Source organism: Dermacentor albipictus, chromosome 3 (assembly GCF_038994185.2).
Source record: "Dermacentor albipictus isolate Rhodes 1998 colony chromosome 3, USDA_Dalb.pri_finalv2, whole genome shotgun sequence".
NCBI classification, from domain to species: domain Eukaryota; kingdom Metazoa; phylum Arthropoda; class Arachnida; order Ixodida; family Ixodidae; genus Dermacentor; species Dermacentor albipictus.
Genome location: NC_091823.1, coordinates 160,879,016 through 160,905,932, shown reverse-complemented (window position 1 = coordinate 160,905,932; position 26,917 = coordinate 160,879,016). Strand labels below are relative to the sequence as shown.

General features: G+C 49.8%; 1 protein-coding gene across 3 annotated transcripts in view; it reads right to left on the bottom strand.

The window, feature by feature from the left end:
• LOC135905185 (uncharacterized) overlaps positions 1-26,917 on the bottom strand; it is a 100,911-nt gene that overhangs the window by 48,112 nt on the left and 25,882 nt on the right. For 2 of the 3 annotated variants that reach the window (XM_065436206.1, XM_065436207.2), the window contains exons 2-4: positions 23,415-23,584; positions 19,236-19,437; positions 14,239-14,348 (exon numbers count right to left, since the gene is read on the bottom strand). In XM_065436206.1, coding sequence (XP_065292278.1) covers positions 14,239-14,348; positions 19,236-19,437; positions 23,415-23,537 — 435 coding nt within the window. In that variant the 5' untranslated portion in view covers positions 23,538-23,584. The remainder of the gene's footprint in view (positions 1-14,238; positions 14,349-19,235; positions 19,438-23,414; positions 23,585-26,917) is intronic. The other variant, XM_065436208.1, reaches the window with a different exon arrangement.

Sequence of the window (26,917 nt, the reverse complement as noted above, 5' to 3'; positions counted from 1 at the left end):
ACTTTTAGCTCAACTTTCAACCAGCAAAACGACTCACTTCCACATGACACTAACGCCACTAGAGAACCAAGAAGGTCGCACCCTTATACCCGTCCGGCTCGTACAACAACACCTGCCCTCACCAGCGAGGCGGTATCAACCAATCATGGCCAGCAAACGTAAGAGGCGCACTACCACCACCTTCCGGGTGTGGCAATGGAATTGCAGAGGGTACCGAAGGAAGAAGGGTTCCCTCACACAGTTCCTAGCCACACGTCCTCACCCACCAGACGTTATAGCACTTCAAGAAGTACATTGCACTCCCACACTCACTGGATACAATACATACACCGACAAGCATGACACCACCAAACAACCACTAGCTGCCACCCTTGTGTCCAAACAAATCACAGTGATCGAGCACACGCTCGACAGCTCCCACATCCCGCATGTGCTCTTAGAAATTGTACCTAGGAATCGATATGAAACCAGCTTGTTTTTGCTTAATATCTACAGTGCACCCAAATCGCGACGAGACGACTTCGGACAGCTTTTTTCGGCCGCCAGTAAACAAGCGAAAAAATTGATTATTTTGGGAGATTTCAATGCGTCCCACCCAGCCTGGGGGTACCAAACAGAAACTCCAAAAGGCCGCCGTCTAGCACACGCCATGAACCTTCATCAATTCACTCTGCTGACAGAACCTGACAAACCAACCAGAATGGGTAACAGTGTAAGCAGGGATACCTGCCCTGACCTAACTATGGTCAAGGGGTTGACTAAATGCTCCTGGAACAACCTAATGGAGAATCTGGGCAGTGACCACAGCATTCTAGCCACAGACGTCCAACTGGCGGCCACACGCACCCCAGAACGTTCAATTAAAATAACGAACTGGGACACTTTCCGGCGCAACAGAACCAAATCTGAACAACACGACCCGCCATCTCTACGCGAGTGGACACAACAGGTACAAGCAGATTTTAAAGCCGCCACTAAGCAAATTACTGCAACAACGGAGACACCCGATGTGGACAGACATCTGCTCCATCTCTGGGATGCTCGAAGAGGCCTGACGAAACGATGGAAGAGGCAGAGGCACAACCGTAGGCTGAAACAAAGAATCGCCCGGATCACAGCAGAAGCTGAAGAATACGCCACCAGCCTCACTAATAGCAATTGGCACAACCTCTGCGACCGCCTTAATGGCACACTAAGTAGTTCAAAAACGTGGTCTCTCCTCAGAGCACTACTCGACCCAACGCACACAAAAACGCACACAACGAACACAGTCCGCACTATCATCCACAAAGAACAAATGAATGATGACGCGCTCCTCCAAACACTGCAACAAAGATACATTGCTACAGGCCACCGACCGGAGTACAAAGAGTATCCACACGAGGAAGAAACACAATTGGACGGCAACATTACAGAGACAGAAGTGAGGGCAGCCCTACACGGCATAAGACGAAACACGGCGCCCGGAGCAGACGGCATTCACTATGCACTGCTACGCAACCTCGACGACCAGTCCATACGGCAACTCACTGCATACTACAACGACAATTGGCAAAACGGAACGCTTCCACAGGAATGGCGACACGCCGATATCACCTTAATTCCGAAACCCGGGAAACCACTGTCCCTCCAAAATCTCAGACCCATTTCCTTGACTTCGTGTATTGGCAAACTCTTCGAGCACGTAGTGCTAAATCGCCTCCAGCCTCACCTCGAAGCGAACCAATTCTTTCCCAATACCTTATTCGGCTATCAACCAGGTCTGTCTGCGCAGGACATACTCCTACAACTTAAGGAGGATGTTGTGGATGGTCCAAGTAAAGCTCAAACAAGAGCCATTCTGGCGTTGGACCTCAAAGGAGCATTCGATAACGTCTCACATGACCTCATTCTAAACAACCTTGCATTCTCCCGATGCGGAAAGCGCATCTATGATTATGTCCGAGCCTTTTTATCTGACCGAACAGCCACCATCGGCCTAGGTGATATTCGGTCGGATATCATAAAACTTTCCGGCAGAGGGACTCCCCAGGGTTCGGTTCTCTCACCCACCCTGTTCAACGTGGCGATGGCAAAACTACCACCGCTCCTCGACAAACTTTCGAACGTGCAGCACGCCCTGTACGCCGATAAAATTACAATCTGGGTGACCACAGGGTCAGACGGCGCCATTCAAGATGCACTACAGGAAGCCGTAAATATAGTTCAGGATTATGCAACAGCCGGAGGACTCACATGCGCAGCTGAGAAGTCGGAGCTCCTGCTTGTACTAAAAAAACGGAACAAGGCCGATATCCCACCAGCCATCACATTGCATCTCAATGACAACGTTATTCCAAGGGTAGACAGGCTACGTGTGCTAGGACTTCACATACAACAGAACGGGAAGGCCACACATACCCTACACGTGCTCCGCCAACAAGTTACCCAAATAACGCACATGATAAAACGCATTACAAACCGCCGACAAGGACTGAAAGAAAAAGACGTACTCCGAATCATGCAAGCCCTCATAATTAGCCGATTAACCTACCACCTCCCCTATCATAATCTGACTCAGACTGAGATGCACCAGATGGACACCCTCCTCCGTACGGCACTAAAGGCAGCGCTGGGACTACCCCAACATGCGTCTACGCAGCTCCTATTACGGCTGGGGGTGCACAACACCATCCGCGAACTAGTCGAAGGTCATCTTAACAGCCAATTGCAACGTCTGCAACGAACAATGCAAGGTTGCCACATTCTATCCCGGCTAGGATACCAAATACCAAGAACACCACAACAGGAAAACCGCACACTTCTTCCGCTTAGCATTCGCAACAAAATTCACGTGGCCCCAATTCCCCGGAATATGCACCCTGACCGTCATAAAGGTCGACGAAAGGCAAGAGCACAAGCCCTGGCTCGCCTATTTGGAGATGACAAATCAAACACTCCAGTCCTATACACCGACGTGGCCCGCTACCCACAGAAACGCGCCCTATGTCTGGTCGTACTAGATAGTGCAGACATTCTGAGAGCTTCGGCCACGCTCAACACTGTGGACAGTGGCACGGCGGAAGAGGCTGCTATTGCCCTAGCCATCGTACACGCTTCAACCATGCCGGCGCCGGATGGACCTATAACAGTGGTCACAGATTCTCAGACCGCCTGCAGGACTTTGGCACAAGGGAAGGTGACACCCTACACACACCGCATCCTTACATCATTACACCCCACAGCGTTACACAGGGTGCGTAACGTCTGGACACCTGGACACGCCTCTCTCCATGGTAATGAACGCGCTAATGCGGTAGCCCGAGAGCTCGCTAACCGGGCGCCATTGGAAGAGCTGTCCAACCCAGACGACGCACCGACAGAACCAATGACCTACACTGAAACTCTACAATATTACAGAGACACCAGGAGACACTTCCCTCCACCACATAATTCCCTTAATCGAGAAGATGCCGTCGCGTGGCGACAACTTCAAACTAATTCATTTCCCTGCCTCTTTTATCTTCACCTCTTCCACCCCACACACTATCCCTCATACTGTCCCTATTGTGGAGCAAAACCCACAGTATATCATTGCACCTGGGAATGCCCACACCCTCCGGGCTACTCCCCTATTCCTTCACCTTGCCCTTCCTCCTGGGAGACTGCGCTGACCAGCTCAGACCCGCAAGAGCAGCGACGGCTGATCCGGCGGGCACGCGGAGTGGCGCGAGCCAATGGGGCCCTGAAATAAGGGCTCCACCCTGCGAGGAAGTCGCCCAAACTGATGATAAATAAATGTTTTCTCTCTCTATATATATATATTTTGTGCTGCGCTACCTGAACGTTGAATAATGTACGAGTCACAGGGCCTTTGTCAGAGAGACAACATTCCGCCTTTAGCCTTGTGATCTAGGGGCCCTATAACGTAAAACTATTCCAATATGTTTTTATTCCAATCTACTGACGTCAAATTTGCGCAACCGCTGACGCAAGCAACGGGTGGTGAGCCTCAGGGTTGTCTGAACAGACCAATCAAACGCTCTCCTTATTTATAGAAGGTCACTTTTGTTTGCTTTAAAAACAAATAGCGTTGTCTGCACTGAGCGGCTTGTCTTGTCTAATTGGCTGACAAGAGGCGACGAGCAGGCTCAAGTGGAGATGGATTCTGCGGGGCGCAGCCAGTGCACTGAAAATCGATAACCGGATGAAGAGGGTGGTGCCGGCGTCTGCGATTGGTCCACTTTCCCTCACTTAACTTGCGGTGGCTTGTCCAAAATCGCGGCGGAATGCTACGGAAGGTTAAGAATGCTGGTAAAGCAGATCCTCAGCAAAAAATATTCGGCAGAGCGAGGTCGTAAATGTACCGAAACTGCTCGAATACGTTACACGGCCACGCAAAAAGCTTTATTCTACGCAAATAAACCCATGCTCTCCGGCATGTGTGAGTAGCCAGTGCCTGAGCGATCGGCAGCGGGGCAGCGTGCCACAATCCACTAAACAATTCAGTTTTGTTCCGCATTAAACAATTCAGTTTTGTTCCGCATATTAATGCATCTTTAACGCGTACTCGTCACTTTGACGCCAGGAGTTTTCGTGTTTTTGTGACGACGAGCGATAGGCTGGTGAAGTGCGTGCAACCCTAAATGGTTTGACGAATGGCCGAAGTCTAATGGCGAAAAGGCACGGAATCAGAAATAACTATTTTTGTTTGTTCAGTACAATCATGCACAATCAGTGTGCGCACGTCATATCAGATGGGTAGCTATCATGGGGAGCTATCGCGGTCTCTGTGACATCCCGTCACAGAGGGGCGACGTGGGGGTTGTCCAAAATTGTTTTTTACCAATCGCGGACTGCTGATTGTAGAATCGGAAAAGAAAAGTTTGGAATAGTTTTACATTATAGTGCCCCAGGACCTCCAGTGTCTGAACCAATGTTAAATAAATAAATAAATACAGCAATAAATGATTTAGTATTATGGACGTTCGGGGCCGGGGGGTGGAGGAGAATTCGTAAATGCATAGCCAAAGACGGTATACGAGTGCGTTTCAACATTCCGCGTCTAGTACATATTACAATGCAGGTACCTCATGCGAAGTAGATCATACGACGCCGTACTCAGGAACACAATTTATTAGCACCTGAATAAACCCTTTAAAAAAAGATACTAGGCAAGGTATCTTGCACTTAAAAGTATTAAAGCTCATATTAGATTTAGACTGGAAGAATGAAGAGATGAATGAGTAAATACTAGGATGAGTAAAAATATATCACAAAAGATTCCTAAACATTGACAGGTAATGGTTTTCACCTATTCATAATGATGCGCCACTGTCCCTAATAAGCCATCGCACTTTCAAGCACCCATGTCTAGTTCAAAAAAAAAAAAGCTGATAAGAAACCACCCTTAAGATAGCGCAAGCCTCGCCGTCGAGGTGTTATCGTTTTAGAACTCTTGGGTACAACCAGCTATGCTGATATATTGTCACGTGGTAGTGACGGTGAAGAAAGAAGCAGTATGGTGGAATACAAAACTAGCTTTTATTGGGCGAACCTGTGCCCACAAAACAGGCTACACTTATAGCACAACGAAAGCGGCGAACACGCTCAGCGATCGTCGAAAATCTGATCAGCGGGTCAAGCGCGTCGGCTTTTATAGATCAGTCGTCGAATGTTCCAGATTAACTGATGGGACCCGCGTGTCTTCCACAAAGTTCTACACCATTCGTGTCACGCGATGAAATCTGATAACACAAGGTTCGGCGACAACAGACACGCAGATAGAAGCGTCGATAACTTTCCAGAAACGTCGGATACATGCAGGCGCGTCCCTCGCTCTGCGATTACAGTTGTTAAGCGGCGAAACGTGGTTGCGCGATAAAGATAAGTACACGTGTCATTACCCCCCTCTTAAAAAGCATCGACCCGATGCTGCAAACAAACGAAAGTAACAAAGAAAAGCACTCGTAGCAAAGAAAACAACAAACTAAGGAAGTTCATCAGCGTCCGTAAAATGGTTTAAGGCGCACCACGTGGACCACTTCAGATCGTGCGCGGCGCCGCTGTGAATGCGAAATGCCGTCTGGCACGACCTCATAGTCCAGAGCGCCAATACGTCGGATGACCTTGTAGGGTCCGAAATAGCGTCGGAGTAGTTTCTCACTGAGTCCTCCGTCGGCGTATCGGTGTCCAAACCCAAACACGGTCGCCGGGCTGGTACTCAACAAAGCGTCGTCGGAGGTTGTAGTGTCGGCTGTCGGTCCTCTGTTGGTTCTTGATCCGTAGGCGGGCGAGCTGTCGGGCTTCTTCGGCGCGCTGGAGATAGCTAGCGACGTCAACATTCTCTTCGTCAGTGATGTGGGGCAGCATGGCGTCGAGCGTCGTCGTCGGGTTCCTGCCGTAAACCACCTTAAACGGCGTGATCTGTGTTGTTTCTTGCACCGCCGTGTTGTAAGCGAATGTTACGTACGGCAGGACGGCATCCCAGGTCTTGTGTTCGACGTCGACGTACATCGCTGGCATGTTGGCGAGGGTCTTATTCAGCCGCTCCGTAAGGCCATTCGTCTGCGGGTGGTAGGCCGTGGTCCTCCTGTGCCTTGTATGACTGTATTTCAGAATGGCTTGGGTAAGCTACGCTGTAAAGGCCGTTCCTCTGTCGGTGATGAGGACTTCTGGGGCGCCATGTCGAAGCAGGATGTTTTCGACAAAGAATTTCGCCACTTCGGCTGCGCTACCTTTCGGCAGTGCTTTAGTTTCAGCGAAGCGGGTGAGGTAGTCTGTCGCCACGACGATCCACTTATTTCCGGTTGTTGACGTCGGAAAGGGTCCCAGCAAGTCCATCCCGATCTGCTGGAATGGTCGGCAAGGAGGCTCGATTGGCTGTAGTAATCCGGCTGGCCTTGTCGGCGGTGTCTTGCGTCGCTGACAGTCTCGGCATGTTCTGACATAACGGGCGACGTCGGCGGTCAGGCGCGGCCAATAATATTTTTCTTGAATCCTCGATAGTGTCCGGGAAAAAGCGAGGTGTCCAGCGGTCGGATCGTCATGTAGGGCGTGCAATACTTCTGGACGAAGTCCTGACGGGACAACAGGAAGGTAATTGGCGCGTACTGGTGAGAAGTTCTTCTTCACGAGTAGACTGTCTTGAAGCGTGAAGGAAGATAATCCGCGCTTAAATGCCCTGGGGACAACGTCGGTGTGCCCTTCCAAATAATCGACGAGGCCTTTAAGTACCGGGTCCGTCCGTTGTTGTTCGGCGAAGTCTTCCGCGCTTATTATACCAAGGAAGGCGTCGTCATCCTCGTCATCTTGCGGCGGCGGGTCAATGGGGGCGCGTGATAGGCAATCGGCGTCTGAGTGTTTTCGTCCGGACTTGTATGTTACAGTGATGTCGTATTCTTGTAGTCTGAGGCTCCACCGTGCTAGCCGTCCTGAGGGATCCTTTAAATTCGCTAGCCAGCACAAGGCGTGATGGTCGCTGACGACTTTGAATGGCCTGCCATATAGGTAAGGGCGAAATTTCGCTGTAGCCCAAACGATGGCGAGGCATTCCTTTTCGGTTGTAGAATAATTGCCTTCCGCTTTTGACAACGACCGGCTAGCCTAAGCTATCACGTGTTCATGTCCATCTTTTCTCTGGACCAGGACGGCGCCGAGGCCTAGGCTACTGGCATCAGTGTGGATTTCGGTATCGGCGTTCTCGTCGAAGTGCGCAAGTACGGGCGGCGACTGCATGCGTCGTTTGAGTTCTTTAAATGCCTCGGCCTGCGGCGTTTCCCACTTGAACTCGACGTCACATTTAGTTAGCTGCGTCAGCGGCTCAGCGATGCGTGAAAAGTTCTTGACAAATCGCCTGTAGTAGGCGCACATGCCAAGAAATCTACGCACTGCCTTCTTGTCGATGTGCTGTGGGAACTTTGCTATGGCGGCTGTCTTCTGCGGGTCGGGGCGGACTCCAGATTTGCTGATGACGTGGCCTAAAAATAGAAGCTCCTCGTAAGCGAAGCGGCACTTTTCCGGCTTCAGAGTAAGTCCTGATGTCCTGATGGCGTCTAGTACTGTTGCCAGCCGCCTAAGGTGAACGTCGAAATTTTCGGCGAAGACGACGACGTGATCCAAGTATACGAGACAGGTCTGCCACTTCAATCCTGCTAAAACCGTGTCCATCACGCGCTGGAACGTTGCAGGCGCCGAGCACAGTCCGAATGGCATAACCTTGAACTCGTAGAGGCCGTCTGGGGTGATGAAGGCGGTCTTTTCGCGATCTCTTTCGTCGACTTCTATTTGCCAATAGCCAGACTTGAGATCCATGGACGAGAAGTATTTAGCGTTGCAGAGCCGATCCAATGCGTCGTCTATCCGTGGGAGGGTGTATACGTCCTTCTTCGTGATCTTGTTCAGACGCCGATAATCGACGCAGAAACGTAGGGTTCCGTCCTTTTTCTTTACCAGAACAACAGGGGATGCCCACGGGCTTTTCGATGGCTGGATGATGTCGTCGCGCAGCATTTCGTCGACTTGTTCTCTTATAGCTTCACGTTCTCGCGCCGAAACTCGGTAAGGGCTCTGACGGAGTGGTCGAGCGCATTCCTCGGTGATTATGCGATGCTTGGCGACTGGTGTTTGTCGAATCCTCGATGACGTCGAAAAGCAGCCTTTGTATCGTCGGAGCAGACTTCTCAGCTGCTGTTGCTTAATCATAGGGAGATTTGGATTAATGTCGTAGTCCGGTTCGGGAACCATGGTCGTCGGGGTAGATGCGGCGGAATCCGATAGGACAAACGCATTACTTGTTTCCAGAATTTCCTCGATGTACGCGATCGTCGTGCCCTTGTTGATGTGCTTGAACTCCTGGCTGAAGTTTGTCAGCAACACTTCAGTTTTCCCTCCATGCAGTCGAGCGATCCCACTTGCGACGCAAATTTCACGGTCTAGCAGTAGACGTTGGTCGCCTTCGATGACGCCTTCTACGTCAGCGGGTGTTTCGGTGCTGACCGAAATAACAATGCTGCAGCGAGGCGGGATGCTCACTTGATCTTCAAGCACACTCAAGGCGTGGTGACTACGAGGGCTCTCCTGCGGCATTGCTTTATCTTCCGACAGCGTTACTGACTTCGTCTTGAGGTTGATGATTGCGCCGTGTTGGTCCAGGAAGTCCATACCGAGAATGACGTCTCGTGAACACTGTTGGAGGATAACGAAGGTGGCAGGGTAAGTCCGGTCATGAATGGTTATTCTTGCCGTGCAGATCCCAGTCGGCGTGATGAGGTGTCCTCCAGCGGTGCGAATCTGAGGGCCTTCCCATGCGGTCTTCACTTTCTTCAACTGGGCGGCGATGTGTCCACTCATTACGGAGTAATCGGCCCCTGTGTCGACTAAGGCAGTGACTGCGTGGCCGTCGAGAAGCACGTCGAGGTCGGTTGTTCTTTGTCTGGCATTGCAGTTAGGTCTTGGCTTTGGATCACGGCTGCGTCGTGTTGAAATGAAGTTGGAACGTCGCGTCGTCAAGTCGTCTTTCGTCGGTGTAGTTTTGGCTTCCAGACTTCGTCGGGACGGCGGCGTGTCGTCATTAGGTCGTCGAGATGGTTTCTTCGTCGTCTTCGTCGGCGGCGGAGGATCTTCGTCAGTTCGACGAACAGCAACCGCACCTCCATCGGTCGCTGCTTTTAGTTTTCCGGGTATGGGCTCGCTGACCGGCCCCGGGCTGGGCCAGTGTATGGTCGGCGCTGCGGCGACAGGTAGCGGCCTGGTGATGGCGAACGGGACGGCCGTCGAGGGCTCCACTGAGTAGCGGCGAGGTAATCGGCGATGTCACGTGGGCGCTCGCCAAGCTGTGGACGCGGCGCGTTGACGGCGAAACCTCGCAGTCCCATCTCCCGGTACGGACATCGTCGGTAGACGTGACCCGCTTCTCCGCAGTGGTAGCAGAGCGGGCGATGGTCAGGAGCACGCCAGATGTCCGTCTTCCTCGCGTAGGTGCGCTGGGCGACGGGTGGTCGTGCTGGCGGCGGCGGCGGCGGACGACGAAACTGTGGCGTGACAGGGCCCTGGCGCGGTCGCGGAGGGGGTCCTTGACGGCGTGCGACGGCGGCGTAGGTCATCGCTTGCGGCTCACGCTGCGGCGATTCAGGGGCTACTCCAAGTTGTTGTTGGAGCTCCTCACGCACGGCGTCGGCAATCGAAGCCACTTGAGGCTGTGATGATGGGAACAGCTTTTGTAGCTCCTCCCGCACGACAGCTCGGATAGTCTCGCGTAGGTCGTCGGCGGCGAGTGACTGAACTCCGGCGTAGTGGGTAGAGCTTGTACGGCGGTTGAATTGCCGGTTCCGCATTTCGAGTGTCTTCTCGATGCTGGTGGCCTCGCGAAGGAACTCTTCTACGGTCTTCGGTGGGCTTCGTATCATTGCGCCGAAAAGTTCTTCCTTCACACCACGCATGAGAAGGCGGACTTTCTTCTCCTCAGGCATATCCGGGTCGGCATGGCGGAACAGACGTTTCATTTCTTCCGTGAAGATGGCGACGTTCTCGTTAGGTAGCTGCACTCGGGCGTCCAGCATGGCTTCGGCCCTTTCCTTGCGCACGACGCTCGTAAAGGTGCGCAGGAAGCCGGTACGGAAGAGGTCCCATGTCGTCAAGGTCGACTCCCGGTTCTCAAACCACGTTCTGGCGGCATCTTCTAAGGCAAAGTATACATGCCGCAGCTTGTCGTCGGAGTCCCAGTTGTTAAAAGTCGCGATTCGTTCGTAGGTCTCCAACCAGGATTCTGGGTCTTCAGTCGCTGCTCCATGGAAGGTCGGTGGGTCCCGAGGTTGTTGTAGGATAACGGGGGACGCTGGGGCAGCCATTGGGGTTGTTTTGACCACGATCTTCTTTGTCGACTCAGGTAGAAGTGCGTGCTCTGGGGGCAGTCCTTGCAGTCTGCGGCTAGCACGCTGGTCTTCGGCGATGTTAGTTTTGTCCTCGGGCTTTGGGCTTGGATCGCGGCTTTGCGGGGGCGTTCGGTACATGAACGCACAAGCACCTCCACCAGATGTCACGTGGTAGTGACGGTGAAGAAAGAAGCAGTACGGTGGAATACAAAACTAGCTTTTATTGGGCGAACCTGTGCCCACAAAACAGGCTATACTTATAGCACAACGAAAGCGGCGAACACGCTCAGCGATCGTCGAAAATCTGATCAGCGGGTCAAGCGCGTCGGCTTTTATAGATCAGTCGTCGAATGTTCCAGATTAACTGATGGGACCCGCGTGTCTTCCACAAAGTTCTACACCATTCGTGTCACGCGATGAAATCTGATAACACAAGGTTCGGCGACAACAGACACGCGGATAGAAGCGTCGATAACTTTCCAGAAACGTCGGATACATGCAGGCGCGTCCCTCGCTCTGCGATTACAGTTGTTAAGCGGCGAAACGTGGTTGCGCGATAAAGATAAGTACACGTGTCAATATTCTTATGGCTTCCTTACCTTACATCCCTCCTGTCGCATTCTACTTAGCAGGTTTTGTAGTCTGACCATTGTACTGAATATTTCACACCTTCGGCCACCAGATACATTTATCTGTATCTCAAACGCTAACGTGCTTTCATGACTCGAGTATGCGGCAAAGTAGCAACGCTTCTGGAGTAACCGCCTCACTGTGATATCTACAACTGCTTTCTACTAGCGTCCCATGGCCACATCTTGCCCTTGTGCCGATAAACTCCAATCATCATCCCTGTTTTCCAGTTTAGTCAAAAGTGGGAACCTGAGTACGATTTAAAACGTAGAAAAAGTTTGCGTTTTACCCGAAAGGCGAAGCATGGATTGCGATAGAAAACTAGTAGACAGCTATACGATGTAAGGATTGTAGAATTATCGGCCGTGTAAACTTAGAAACAGTCGCGTACTGGCTGAATTCACAAGCATGGTGTCAGCGCCCGCAAGGAAAAATGCACACATCACATTCGATGACTGTGGACACTCGCGGTCAAAACGCTGGTGTGAGCCGGCGCGGCTGTAGCAGCGAGTGACGTGACTTTCGTGCTGTGTACCACTTCAACGAAAATGGAGCGGTGAAGGCACAGCACGCACAAAGGTATGAGCCGTCTGCAGATCCCTTTCAAGATACGGCATGCGTGACCGAACGCGGCCACGTAAAGTACATACGCATTTGCTGACGGATTAGAAGGCGGCCCTCCTCTCTCTCGCGGAGCCTCCCCGCTTTCCTACCTGTCGCGCGCCAGATTGTGCCGCGATGTTTCGGTCGCGTACTACGCAGCTGCTGCCGGGGTACAACGCCGCCCCTTCCCTCTATCTCCCGACAGCCTTTCGCACGACGGAAGACGGCGCGTTTGCTCTCCGCTTTCCTCCCCCTAGCGCGCGACATATTAAGCCACGATTGTCAGCTCCCCTCAGATGCGTTCACTCGCACACACAGCATGCAGCGCGCGGCAACGGTGTTATCGTGGTTGGACTTAATACGGAACATCACGGCGGCGCTGATGGTGAAGGCAAAAATGCGCCTAGAGTTTCCAATATAATTGATCTCGCAGTAAAATCTACGCTGAAAAATTAGCGAGAGTTGGGGGCACTGCCGGGCATATTTTGCCGCTTCGCAAGGATGCGGCAAAGCGTGCGCCCTTCTACTTACAATTCCCGTGACGAAACAAGGCGTGATGTCCCTAGAATACTCTAATAACTGTCCTTGCTTAGATTTGTAGCAGATGCAGATGAAATGGTCTAGCTCCTTGCAGAAACTGATGCCCACTTTTAAAGGGACACTAAAGGTTATTAATAAGTGAAAATGGCCTGTTGAAATACCATCCCAAAAACCTCGAAACACTTGTTTCATGCGAAGAAGATACGCATTTTAAGAGAAAATGCGTTCTGAAGCGTGCGTGAACCTCTAGTGCACATCAAATCGCCCCTCCCCTTCCGATCGAGGAATGGTGACGTCATGGCCTCGTGGTGATGTTGCGCCGTCGGTGAGTAAAACGGCGCCCGCAGACGGCACTACGGCTTTTCTGCGCAAAACTCAAACGCGCGGCCAGAAACAGAGCCAAGACAGAGCCGACAGCCGCGCGAAAGCGGAACTGTGGTGGTTAGCGGAAGGGAAAGCGCGCGACGATAAGCTGGTTCTTTATTTTATGACGCCAACTTCGACGCTCGTTGCAATGGACGACCCTGACAACGACACATTGGCTCGCGATGCAGGGTTCGACTTCAGCGATTTAAGCACTGATGAACCTGACCTGCTGCTGAGGGCTCGCGCTGCCGGCGTCGTTGCGTACTTCTACGACGGCAACTGTATGTCATGGCTGCACATATTCGCACATTTGTAGGTTTTCCTTCGTGAAAAGCAAATGCCGCACTCACCGTCTTCGACCTGCAGTTGTTCTTGCGGTTTGGAGAATGCCGATGGAACAGCGCTACGGGAAAGCATTGTTTTGAACGGCACTCCACACGACTTCAGTAAGTCGGCGTTGAACTCGTAATCCTCTGGACGAAGATGCATCGAGCACACTATGTGGTTTTTCGGCTCTTCGCCAACGCGCTGTGGCAGAGGTACAGCACTTAACCACTTCGAACGGAGAGGTTCCCTCGATGGTAGACAGTGATAAGAAACGTTAGATTCGCCGCTGCAACTGCCCTTGGCGAAGTTCTGTGGACCGTTCGCGCATCACACGACATCACATGGACGTGGCATTCTCGTGGTTTGTACCAAATGCAAGTTTCGCAAGCCAGCACAACCAGCGCAGCACGACACGATAACGGAACAACTGAAACTCCGAAGCGCGCGCGGCGCAGAGTCGAGCGCGCAGAGTCGAGCGAAAACGAAACATTTCTACCACACATACTGCTCGGGGGTAACGCCAAATGTTAATTTTTTCTTAGAATCGAATAAAAGTAGACAAGTAGCATTTTCTTCCATCTTATAATCTAATGAAATGACCTTTTTAATACGAGCAGTTGAGTACTAGCGGCATAAATGATGATGAGGAGTGCCTTCGTCATCGTACTAGTACCGGAATGTCGCTGGGGGGTCTCAAATCGTGTCATGCATTTACCTCAATTTCTCGGTTACTAAAGCTGTGTTCGCGATTATATTAACGCGTTAAGCGTTCTAGAGCATTGCTTTATCACTTTAACTTCACTTCATACTAACCTTTAGTGTCCCTTTACCTAGTGATTGGTTAGTTAATATAAATATGAAGAAAAAAGCATAAAATTCGGTACATTCCTTCACATGGTCACCACGAAGGATCGTTCCCTACCTTTACCTTGAGCTTTATTGAAGATGCCGCCTTCAATGCTTTTTCAGTGAAAGCGTCTTCCGTGAGAATATGTGTGCTGTCGCTGTCTGTCAGTTGGTAGTGCAGTTCCCCTTAAAGCGAATAAGAAACAGTAATTATAATTCATTCTGAAATGCAGTGCCACTTGAACATAGAAGGACAGAATAAGCACAATATATTTCACAATGAACACAAACCACCTTGCCCAACTTTCACGCTAGTTACAGTAAGGAGGAAACATCTTGGTCTTTGCTGTTCTGAATGATTTTGAGTTCGGCCTTCTCGCTCATAGCTATACATTAGTGTCTTGCTTATGTAGCCGGAGATGCAAACCAGGTGCCTCAGCAAGGCACCTGGGCAACGTATCCCGGTGCTAAACTTTAAGGCTTGCTGGGTGTACGTCGCCGAAGCATCCGGGACGGAGAGCACAAAAATTTATGAGCTATTCCACTATTTTAAGGTGAGTGACTACCGAAGCTTGTAGCAGACGACAAAGAGGCCAAACAAAATGTTGAACAAATGTATGAACATATTTACTCTCTTGATCGGTGGGGTTGTTGACGAGAGGCACGCACACATATTTTTATACGCACGCGTTCATTAGTATTATGCATTCGTTATTTACATTCCTGTTTTCATTTTGCGCTATACTGAGGCACAGAATTCGAGGTCGAAATCCCCGCATCGACTGGCTGTGGGCCAGTGCCGTCAGTGCCTTCCCAGACGGAGGAGCGCTATGGGAACGCTAGCATATGATGAGGGGCAACGATGCAACAGTGTGAGATGACGACGACGAACGCGCTAACAGTGGCACGAGCGCGTTCGCGCGGTTACGCCGACTGACAGAGGTAAAAACTTTATTCGTAGCAAGTTAGTTTGGACTTCTCTGGGTGCCTAAACCACCGCACGTTCCTACACTACGTCGAGACGGTCATGTTCCTTGTGTTCATGACGTCTGTAGCCCGAGCCACCGCAGCAAGCTGTAATGTCGGGTCCGTAGACGAGAGCAGGACCTCTCAGTCCTCCCAGCTTTTGATGGCGGGTTCTCCCTGCGGGGGAAGATCAGCACGGCAGCCAAAAAGGATGTGGGAGAGTCTGGCGTGGGGCGCCAACGAACCATCTGCGTTACAACACGACGACGACCTCGCAAGCAGTCGCACGAGCCATTGCTGCGGATGAGAGTTTTTGCTGACACAGAATTCTTGACGGACACAGAAAATGCACGGAACCTTAGCTATACGCAGCTTCGCTATAAAATAAATGGTGATACGCCCGGCATTGTAATGTCCACCAAACCCTTGCGGGCAACCGATGCCAACATGCCAGTGCCTTTATGTGCCCTGCAGGTTGAGTACAGTCCCATTACACTGCGTTAAAGCCTCGAATGTATTTGGGATTGAACGCATGGCCAGTCGGTTGGCCAAGTTTGCTCTTTAATGGCCGCGTCACAGTGCGTTGGCAAAATGTCTGCTTGCTGCGCTCTGGAAGCGCTGGTACCAGTAAATTGTTGTCTGGTACATAAGTCCGCATCAGCAATTATTTCCCTTTCTGCTGCTTTCACACAAACGTGGGAATTACACGAAGATTCCAAGTGGCAGCTGTAATTCACACGCGTACTTTCCTCGACGATGCCACCGTAACTTGATCCGTTGTTGGCAGGGCGTGGTGTTACAGCAAACAACCGACACCAGTGTTCGTTTCACGCGACAACAGCGACGCCGAGTGCCTAAAATATCGCGTGGACAATAACGGCTTTTCGCACGCACGCCAATAATTTCTGCCAGCGGCAAGCTTGAACGTGCATGGTGCCCGCGTGCGTAGGTGTGTGTGTTTGTGTTCCAGCGCGAAATCTTCCTTCACTCTTTTCTTGTACCCCGCACTACGTGCGTGTGAGTGAGCGAGTTTCGAGTTAGCCTGCCCTTGCATGACGGACAGTGCGCGCCGCAGTCTATGATTTTCTTCTTCAGTACGTTGGCATTCTAGGGAAGCTCTAAGGACAGTGCGCCTCACCGGCAGAACATATTTTGTGTTTACTTTGGCCGTTCGTTCAGAAGCAGCTCCTTGAGCTGACTGTGATATTTTTTTTTAATGCGAATCGCTCGTTGCGAGTTTCAGGCACTTGAAATCCGTCCGTCCGTCGGTCCGTTGGCCGTCCGTTCGTCCGTCCATCTGTCCACCCGTCCACCCGTCCACCCATCCACCCATCCACCCATCCACCCGTCCACCCGTCCATCCATCCATCCACCCGTCCATCCATCCATCCATCCATCCATCCATCCATCCATCCATCCATCCATCCATCCATCCGTCCATCCATCCATCCATCCATCCATCCATCCATCCATCCATCCATCCATCCATCCGTCCGTCCATCCGTCCGTCCGTCCGTCCGTCCGTCCGTCCGTCCGTCCGTCCATCCATCCATCCATCATCCTACGTTGGCGGTTCTGGCGGTGGCTACCAACTTAATTTGCTGGATGTCGTTCATGTTCGCGTTGCCGGGGTGGTCGAGTCATTGTCGTCATTTGAGCTCCGCCCCCCGACCATTGCCTCTGATTGTCGCGTACTACCTGCGCCGACCCAAACCCGAGTCTTTCGCCTGTGGAACAAAGAATGGTGGTTGCCTCCGCACGAACAGCGACCGAAAGGCAAGTTTCCCACCCCGTGCGCGCTAACTGCCTCCTGACGCTCACAAAGGAGGACTTGCCGGAAGACCACAGATTCGCTGAGAACTGTGTCAACTCGGATATTTCATTCCTCTGAAGTTTACTTGAGCAGCTCGAGGAAGGCAGTGATCGCAGAGATCGAGAAGCTAGGCAAGGCGATGTTTTTTCTCACCCTCAGGATGTCCGCATTACATAATGAGCCCCTGGTGGAAGTCATCAAGAGGCTCACAGAGCCGGTGGAGGCGCCCCGCCACAGCGTCGATGCAATAGGCAGCTAACTGGTAAACTCGTCGCTAAAGTTTGGTTCCCGCAGTACGTGGGATCGGCGTAATTTTTTTTCTACGTCGCACCGTCACTGCCCTGTTCCTCCCCGCTGATCAACTTGGTCACCTCCAGGCCGCTGGGCCAACGGGACCAAGGAACTCAGAAGCGCAACGAAAGAGAAAAAAGATGATCTGATTTTGCTGATGTAAAATCGCAAATTTCTTTTCCTTTGACATGAACAGTGTTTGTTCACAATAACTAACCGGGCGGCTACCTAACAAGCATGAGTAAATGTACATGATTGTCTTTCATGTTGGCAGGAAGTGGCAACTACTTACTTTCTGGCTTCCTAGGTTCCTTCAGAAACGTGTGAAAACATGCTCGTGAACAGGGGTTGTATTCTGTAGCGGTTCGCTTTGGAACCAGTTTGGTCTTGCTGTTGCCATTGGTCGGCGCTACGTTGTTGTCATCCCTGGTGGGCGGGACGACTAATTTTGTTGAAGTCACACAGGTTGTCAATCATCTGGAAAGGAACCGGTTCCCTGCTACGAGAGGAACCGCGGAGAAGTAGTTCGCTCGAGGGTCGCGCGCGGTGGCAAGCATGATGTCGAGGGTTGCGAGGGCAACCGTGGCTGCCGGCTAGTCTCGCGCCAGCTGACGAGCCGGCACCTAGACGAGACGAGACAGAGAAGGCAATGGCGGCTCCTTTGGTTGTGCTGCTGGCGAGCGTCGAAATACAACGACGCGACGAGAGGCAACGGCGTGACGCGTTCGAGATGGCCGAAGAAGAGTTTCGAAGTCATTTTAGGCTCTCCAAAGACATAGTGCGACGTCTTTGCGATGAGCCGGAAGAGCATCTCGGATCTCAAATATTTCGTGGTGTCGACACTACGATGAAAGTGCGGTGCGCACTGCGCTTTTTCGCCACCGGGAGCTTTCAACAGAGCGTCGGGAATGAAGAAGCGCTTGCACTGTCGCAGCCTTGGGTCAGCCGGATCATTACAGCCGTCGCCAAGGCCATTACGGTTGTGGACAAAGAAAAAGGATGGGTTAGATTCCCATGCACGGCGCAACAGAAAGCCGCCGTCAGCTGCTGGCCCAACACACACGATGCCTTTGCTAGGTAAGGGTGCTCCTCGACAAATGAAACGAATATTTCGCGCTGCCTCGCTGAAACATGATAACCCAGTCGCCTGTCCTTGTGCGACGAGATCGTTTCGGTGTGGTTCGCGAACAAGTCTAAAACGTAAGCAAAGTGAGGCAAGTTGTTTGCATAACGTATGGCACACCACCTAGCGACGAAATAAGAAAACAACAGAAATAAAATTACAACTCCCAGTAGCCGTCTGCGCCGCAAGCTCACATTTATTACTGAAAATTATATTTGCAAGTGTTTTATCCAAACCAATGTTTTTTTATCAAACCAGCAACATCCTTCGATTGCTATACCGTCCCCCAAGTACAAACAAAAATGACGACGTGATCTTCCGGCAGACCGCCGCTCGTTGATTGTTTCCCCTCACGCCGCCCCGTTCCACGCTTTCTCCGAGTGACGTAATCTAGACGTAACAGCCAAACCGAACCGGTTCCAAAGCGAACCGCTACAGAATACGGCCTCAGGACACAATATGTGAAGAACTCAGATAACGTTTGTTTCAGAATGTACGTGCTCATTGGGAAATGAGATGTGCTGGATCGAATAATCAACGTTCTTGGTGATTGCACCTAAAAAGTCTAAATATTGCGCATCCTTTTTTGAGATGAAATACGATCTTGCGAGCTGTGGTGCTACCTCACAAGGGGGCCACTGGGTCTTTATACCACCTAAACCATGCGGGGTTATGTAAAGAGCCCTAATTGTAGTGTGGTGTCGTGCAACTGTTTTATGTGAACTATAGCCGCAACAAGATCTGCCAAAATAACAGTAGCACGTTTCTCAAGTTTTATAGTTGCTTCATACATTTTACTGTGCTATCTTAACATGGTCAAAGTGTTACTCATGTTGGGGTCGAGAAAACTGGAAACCCCAGTCACAGACGGGCAACTCACGTGCGGTGAGGGATGTTTTCGCAAGCATGACACTTGCACCGGCGAAGACGCATCCCCACATGGCCGCAAAATTATCCACACTGTTTCCGAGGTGCACGCAGATTCTGTCTCCAGGCTGTACACCATGCCTCTGGAAGCCCGCTGCATAGCCTTGCATTAGGAAGAAGAGCTCGCTACGGGTCACGGCGACGGAACCGTCCGCCTGCATTGCAGATTCCTTTTTGGAGAGAAACCCCCATCTACCCTGTATGTAGAAAAAGTATCTACTGGCTTACTTCTTTACGACTACGTTTCGCAAGAAATGTTTGCCTGTTATTTATTTTTGGAGAAGGTTTTCTTTTCAGCTTTTGTCTCAACAAGCTCAAAACAGTATGCATATGTTATGGTTACAGCGATAAATGAAAGCACGGTTCTAATTTATCTATATAGCATAGCATAACATACAAATGACGGATATTCTGTCTTATATGCAGCTATTAGCCTCCGTTCCAACTATGAGCAAAACTGTTGCTCTTTCAATGTTCTGAGCACAGTGGTATTGACGTCTGACAGCGAAAGCGCTGACCCGGCATCTTCTAGAATGCTAGCGAATAGTACAGCTTTTCGTAGAAAGCGTGGACGACGTTGGTGGAAGGAAAGCGAGGCGAGATTGGGCGAAACGTTCTCATATGTACTGCATCGGCCACTTGTCTCTGGGAGGGAGAGGAACCCATTACGCCACAAACGCATTTTCTCGAAGACAAAGTGCGGCAAAGCAGAGGAGAACAACGTCACCCGCATCTTTATTTGCAGCCAAGCTAACTGGCTCAGCGACTGGAGGAGGTTGGACGAAGCGTGTTAAAATGCGCGTCGGTTGTGCTCCAAACACAAGGCTGAAAGGAAAGTTACCAGCGGGAACTTGGCGGGATGAGCTAAACGTTAGGTTCACGCAGATTCGGCCAGTATTTGTGCTGTGATGATGGAAATACGGAACGTTAAAAGCATATTCGCCGTTCGTAAATTACGCAACTTCTACCAAAGAGTGTGTTGGTATTGGTTGGTCCCGGGCGATTGCAATAGTCGCCACTGTTGATGCGTATTTTTCCAAACCAAGACAAACACTGGGAGCCTAAACTTCAGTAGCCTTTAGAGGGCGAAAATTTATCCCATCAAGTGTTGGTCAGTACGGGCAAACTATATCTCAGAAAGCCCAGAATAAGAGCCTGTAGTATCCCAACATTCATGGACCGACATTTCCGAAGTCGGTTTATCCAGAAACTTGAAAAGCTGGGACATTGTTGTCAGGCGCTGTTTAAAGTAGGTCACATGCCGTTTGCGCGAGCCCGTACCCATCATCTTGCAACAATACCGTCAGAAAGGCGGCAGAAATCATTTTCTGATAAGATTTGTGATTATTACACCCGCCATCCTTCATCCTTCACCCTCGCAACTAAGCCAGCGATTCCTTCATGGTGTTTGGCTTAACCTGCCGTGCACTTCACTCCACCAGGAATCTGCAAAAAATCTGAGCTGTCATCACTTGCTCTTAAACAACTAACTTTGCTCCTTTTGCACGAAATTTGCGTCGACCACCTGCATATATTTACGCCGATGGATCAGCAACTCCCTAGTGTCCTTCTGGAGCCATGGTTTTCCCAGCGAGAGCCACCATTATCAGCTTAAAGAGATGCCAGCCAGCGACATATGCGGAACTTGCACCTCTCCACACGGCACTTCATCTCATCACCCAGGAACATCCTTCAAAATGGTCGATACTCAGTGACTCGAAGGTAGCGCTGCTGTTTTTCCTATCAAACCTGCGACATGAGCCACACGAGATACTGGCATTCGAGATTAGAGAACTAATCAATAATTTGACTAAGAATGGAAACCACGTGACAATTCAGTGGCTTCCAAGTCATATCGGCGACATATAGGTAACGAGTACGCCGATAATGCTGCTCGGTTGACTCTTCAATGCGACAAAGAGGATTCGACTCCGTTATCACGGACAGATGCCGCCAGAAAACTTGGAATGCTTACCCAGCAAATCACGCTCTCCATGTGCAACACACGAGGTTTTCGAAGCAGCCGGTTGAACCGCCTACACTCCTCTCTCCACCTTTGTATTCCAGCTGGACTCTGCCGACGCGAAGCTACCCTGCTTTGTCAAATATGGTTAAAGAGTGGCCTTTATGAAGTATTTATCATTCTGAACTGGATGTGCTGAAGACGTCTTGTCTGATCGCTATGCTAGCGGCGAAGCTCTTCAGAAAATGTCTTTAACAGAGGAAACTATTTTAAAATACCGAGTGCACAAGCCATCGCAACGGAGCGCCACAGGGGCACTGTTGCAGTTTTCAAGGACAACAGGGGCCCTACAAAGTAAAACTATTGCAATATGTTTTTATTCCAATCTCCTGACGTCAAAGTTGCGTAACCGCCGACGCAAGCACCGGGTGGTGAACCGAACGGTTGTCTAAAGAGACCAATCAAACGCTCTCCCCGTTTATAGGAAGTCACTGTTGTTTGCTTTAAAAACACATAACAGTGCCTACAGTGAGCGGTTTGTCTTATGAAATTGGCTCATAAAAAGAGAGGAGCACGCTCAAGTGAAGAGGGATTCTATGGGGCCTAGCCAGTGCACTGAAAATCGATAACCGAATGAAGAGGGTAGTGCCGGCGTCTGCGGTCGGTGCGATTTCCCTTACTTAGGTTGAGGTGGCTGGTTGAAAATAGCGGCGGCATGCAACGGAAGGTTGAGAATGCCGCTAAAACGGAATTTCAGATAAGAAGAGTTGGCAGAGTGAGGTCGTAAACGTGCCGAAAGTGCTCGAAAACACTACATGGCCACGCAAAATGTTTTATTGTACGCAAACAAACCGATGGCTCTCCGGCAGATGCGAGTAGCCAGTGCCTGAGTGGTCGGCTGGAGCCAACTTTTATTCTTCTCGGAACGGGGCAGCCTGCGGCTATTCAGAAAAAAATTCGGTTTTGTTCGGTATCTTAACGCATCTTTAACGCGCACACGTCACCTTGACGCGGTTAGTTTTTGCGGCTTTGTGACGTCGCGTGACAGGCACGTGAGGTGGGCGCAGTCCGAAACTTTTGACCGACAAACGAGGGCTAATGGCGAAAACAAGTCGAATCAGAAATAACCATTTTTATTTCGTTTGGTACAATGATGCATTATCAGTGTGCACACGTTAAATTAGATTGGAAGATATCGCGATGTGATATCACGCGATATCACATCGCGTGACAGACAGTACAAGTGGCGGTGGCCCAAAAAAGCTTTCGAAAAATGGCGGAGGGCTGATTGCAAAATTGGAATGGAAAAGTTTCGAATAGCTTTATGTTATGGCGCTCAAGATTTGGACAAGCGGCTGTACACTCAACTGATGTTTATAGTGCTATATATGCTACGTTACTGTGCGGTGATAGTATGCGATGAGAGTTACCGACTACAGTTGATTATCTGTGCTCCCATTATTGTTCTTTCTCTACTTTCCTTTCACCTTACCTCCCCCTCCCCTCTCTCCCCATGGTAGGGTGACAAACCGAATCTTCCCTTCTTGTTAACCTGCCTCCCATTATCCTTTCTTCTATGTCTCCTTGTGAAGAGACACTAAGAGAAGTATACCAAAGCAATTTAGACTTATTGGGTATTCTTTGAATGCGGAAAATTTTGGTAGTTTTGCTGTAATAGGTTGATAATTGGAAGAGAAAATGAAAGTCAAAGTTCCGTTTCTTAAATTTAACACTGAACCCGTAGCGTCAATACATCGGTGTAACGTCGCGGATTTCTGTGTATTCTTTTGTGTTAAGGCCGTCGTGGCTCAATAAGTGTTCTTGAAATTCGCTAGGTTTAGCGTCTGGGTCTTTTAGAATACAGTGCAGTAAATCTTTAACAATGAAAAACGAACTAGGCCCCAGCGAACAGGTAAAACTGATGACGTCGGTGCAAGCTGGTGCTGGACCTTCACGGCGGAGAAGCTACCCGGCTTGCGCTTCTGCGTCTTTTACTGCTCACCAAGTTCTGCTCTCGCAGTGACGAAGCGTAATTAGCTATTGCAGCTGAATTTATTTCTCTTTTTGTGCTCCTTTAATGAAGGGTTTTTTAGATTAATTTGCTGATTATGGGATTGCTTCCTTTATATATTGCTAGCTTTGCACGCAGAAAGGTTGAAATGCACTTACTAACGCCAGCTTTTCTGGCTGATCCAGGAGCGCCTTTCTTGCAGCAACATAAAATGAACAGCATGGCGTATTGACCGTGGGAAATGGTGAATATACGACGCCGTCTTCAATCTTTGCTCGCATTTCGCCAAGGAAGTGTTATATGGTACCCAGAAGTTCCGACGGTTGCCCTGTAGAGAAATAAGCAATTGCCAGGAATAAGTCAAAAGGTTGCGCCACAAAGATGAGTTAAATGGCACAATAACACAGTAGTTTCCACAAGAACAACTCATTCATGTGTATTTTTGAAGCCTATGCCTAAACGTGCGTTCAACGTGTCCCTTGAATTTTTTTTCAGAACCACGTCAGAGCGATTCGCCAGGTTTCCCACAGAAACAGGCCCTACGTATCTGGTTGGTTTCCGAATGTTTCACGTTATTTATGACACGAAACTGATAAACACACTTTTTCTACGCGTCAACGTTCATTTTGTGGGCGTTGTGGTATAGCGAGCCTGTACGTGTTACCTCTATTGGCAGATAGTGGTGTGCTCATTCACTGCTGTAACAACTTCACTAAAGTTTAGAGCGTTCATGCGCGCAGTAAGAAAAAAGACGTATTTCATTCGGAACCTCTCAGCGCGATGCTATGAGATCGCTTCCTTCTTGCTGATCAACGAATGGTACAATTAAGCTCTGCTTGCAGTCCACTTGAATGACTGTCGGAAACGCGTCAGTGCATCTCGAATACGCACATTTCCAAACCGAATCTGCCATCCAGAAAATTACAGTAGTGTTAACTAAACGAAGCGCAGAAGTGCAGCCATTCTCCAAACAGTTGGCTCCACCGAACACTGTTCAAGTTGCTTAAGTAGTAATTCACAAGCTGGCGCAAGTGATCCTTCTACCGTTTGATTGTTCTCTCACAAACAATTTTCTTGACAACTGTTTATGTGACTGCTTTAATCATGCCGACGTGCAGGCCCCCCAAATTTGGAAATTGGTAGCGCATGTTACGGCGTCGTATGAGCGATACGTTTAGAACCATTTCCCTCCGTCATGCCTACACATTGATGCTCTTGTCTCTGCTAAAAGTAGCGAATGCTTTATTGCGCTGACGTGAGTGGGAATGTAGTGTAGTAGCTCACTTCACTGGCAATCAGTGCCAGCGGGGCCCACGACTAGCTTTTCTAGCAAAGAAGACACTTAGAAGTTGGTGCAGGTGCTCAATACATTATAGATGAAGGGTTAGAGCAAAATGCAGGTGAAGTGCGCTAGAATTGTCCCTCAGAAACCTCCAAATCAAGAAAAAGTATGCGGCCGAACACTTCAGCGGCTTGCCGTCAGTGGTTACTATAACAACTGCACCGTCGACTGTAAGTCAGCCGTTGTTAGCCAGCGGTGATACCTCCGGTTGCTACGCTAGGTTTCTGATTTCGGTACGAATTAACAATTTCTTTTTTCATTTCGTTTCTTGGTTTTATGTCTGCGTCAATTAGCTTGACGTGACGGTGACCGCAACGAGTGCGTCTTTAGTGCTGGCGGAGAGCCATGTCCATAGGACTGTCGGGTGACCCGCCGAAGTTTATCGCGTTCTTTTTATATGTGCAAGAGAACACATGTAAAAACATTCAAATAAACGCTATCTTTCTTTCTTGTGAATGAGAGCACAAGTAGAAACAACGGAACAAGCGTATTGACCAGATGGTTGTCGAGTGATAGTGAGGACGTACTGCATGCTGTCGATTGCGGCGAAAAGGTACTTGGAACGCCAATGAAGGTGTCGACGAAGAAAAAACAAAAAAACAATAAGCGAGAAAAGTGAGACGTTGCATCGAAGCCGAGATCCTAGCATCACATGGAAAGTTTCTGTGCAACACCAATAATTTCTCCTTGCACAATATTTGTTCCATCGTTTTTTATTACCGCATGTACACACTGGATATTGATGGTCTGAAAATGACCTCTAAATTACAGTGTCTACACTTCGCAACGAGAAAAAAGAACAAGTATTTTCGACGAAAAGAGTGCCACTCGGGTGGCGTTCTTTTCCTACCTGCGTAGCTCCTTTTATACTCGTAGTTGCAATGTTATACATTACCTGTAAAGTGCCCCGGTTCCTATCAGGTGATTTGGTTATCAGGTAAATCGTTAGGCACTTTACGTAAATTGTGCTCAAGCATTTTACATGTACTGTGTTTAGATCCTAGAGCCACTTCTAAAAGCCTCTTTCATTAAATCAGCGAGTCCTTAGCCATGCTGGCACTTATTAGCATGTAATTTAGCTACCGTACATAGATTTCCCTTTTGCTTGCGCAGAATACCACTTAACACATGTGATCCCGGCAAAGTATCAGCGTATGGTGGACAACTCTCTACGTATTCAAACCAATGCATCCGGACTGTACTGCGAGGTTTTGCGGCATGCGGCTTCGTGGAAGGGTTTTCTTAGATCCGCCGGCATGCGACATATCTTTAGTAAATATTCGCGCGTACGTCCGACTATCGTTACACACTTTCGTTAAAGAAACTCGTCTCCCATGCACAAACTATCATCCGTCTGTATATGTTTAAAACGGCATGAAATGGCTGTCATCACAACCATGCAATCTGACTCGAGGTAGTTTGAGTTCGATTATGAGTTGAGGGCGTTGTCTCATTTTAAGGCCAACTTGAGGAACTTGATGAACTGAACAATGGCTCGCTTTCACAGTGATCTTTAAAATGCTGGCTGATACTGGCCTGGTGCTCTTACATTAGACCGAAATAGGTGGCTGACATGTGAAAAAGTGTGCAGCTAAATTAATATTTCTATGAAAACAAAACTTCTGTGATAAATAACTAAAAAAAACTATAGAACAATCTTTGCAAAATATTTGGGACACAGCCTCGAGCGCTAACTCCAGACGGCACGTCAACGCAGCTATACCTTCGAAGATCCTGGCAAAGCACTTAGCAAGCTGCATCGTCTCTTGGCCACAACATCTTCATATAGACTCAAAGGCAAACATCCGGAAGAAATCTACCCATTTGGGTGCTCTGTGAAGTGGAGCATGCTCGTTCTATAGTTATTGGACTGCGTTGGTTCACGTAGCGCTTATCCTATGCTTACTGGACTGTGCTGGCACGCGTAGCAACCATCCTACTGTTGCTGGACTGTGCAGGAGCGCGTACCGACCACTCCATGGTTACTGTACTTTACTGGTGGGCGTAGCGCCCATCATATCGCTGCTGGACTGTGCTGGTCTGTGTAGCAACCATTCTATCGTTACTGGACTGTGCTGGTGCGCATAGCGACCATCCTATGGTTACTGGACAGCACTGGTACGCGTAGCGACCATTCTATTGTTATTGGACTGTGCTGGTGGGCGCAGTGACCATCTTATCGTATGGACAGTGCTTGTGTTCGTGGCAACCATCCTATGGTTACTGAACTGTATTGGAGCACGCAGCTACCATCCTTTTGTTACTGGACTGTGCTGGTGCGCGTAGCGGCCGTCCTATGCTTACTGGACTGTGCTGGTG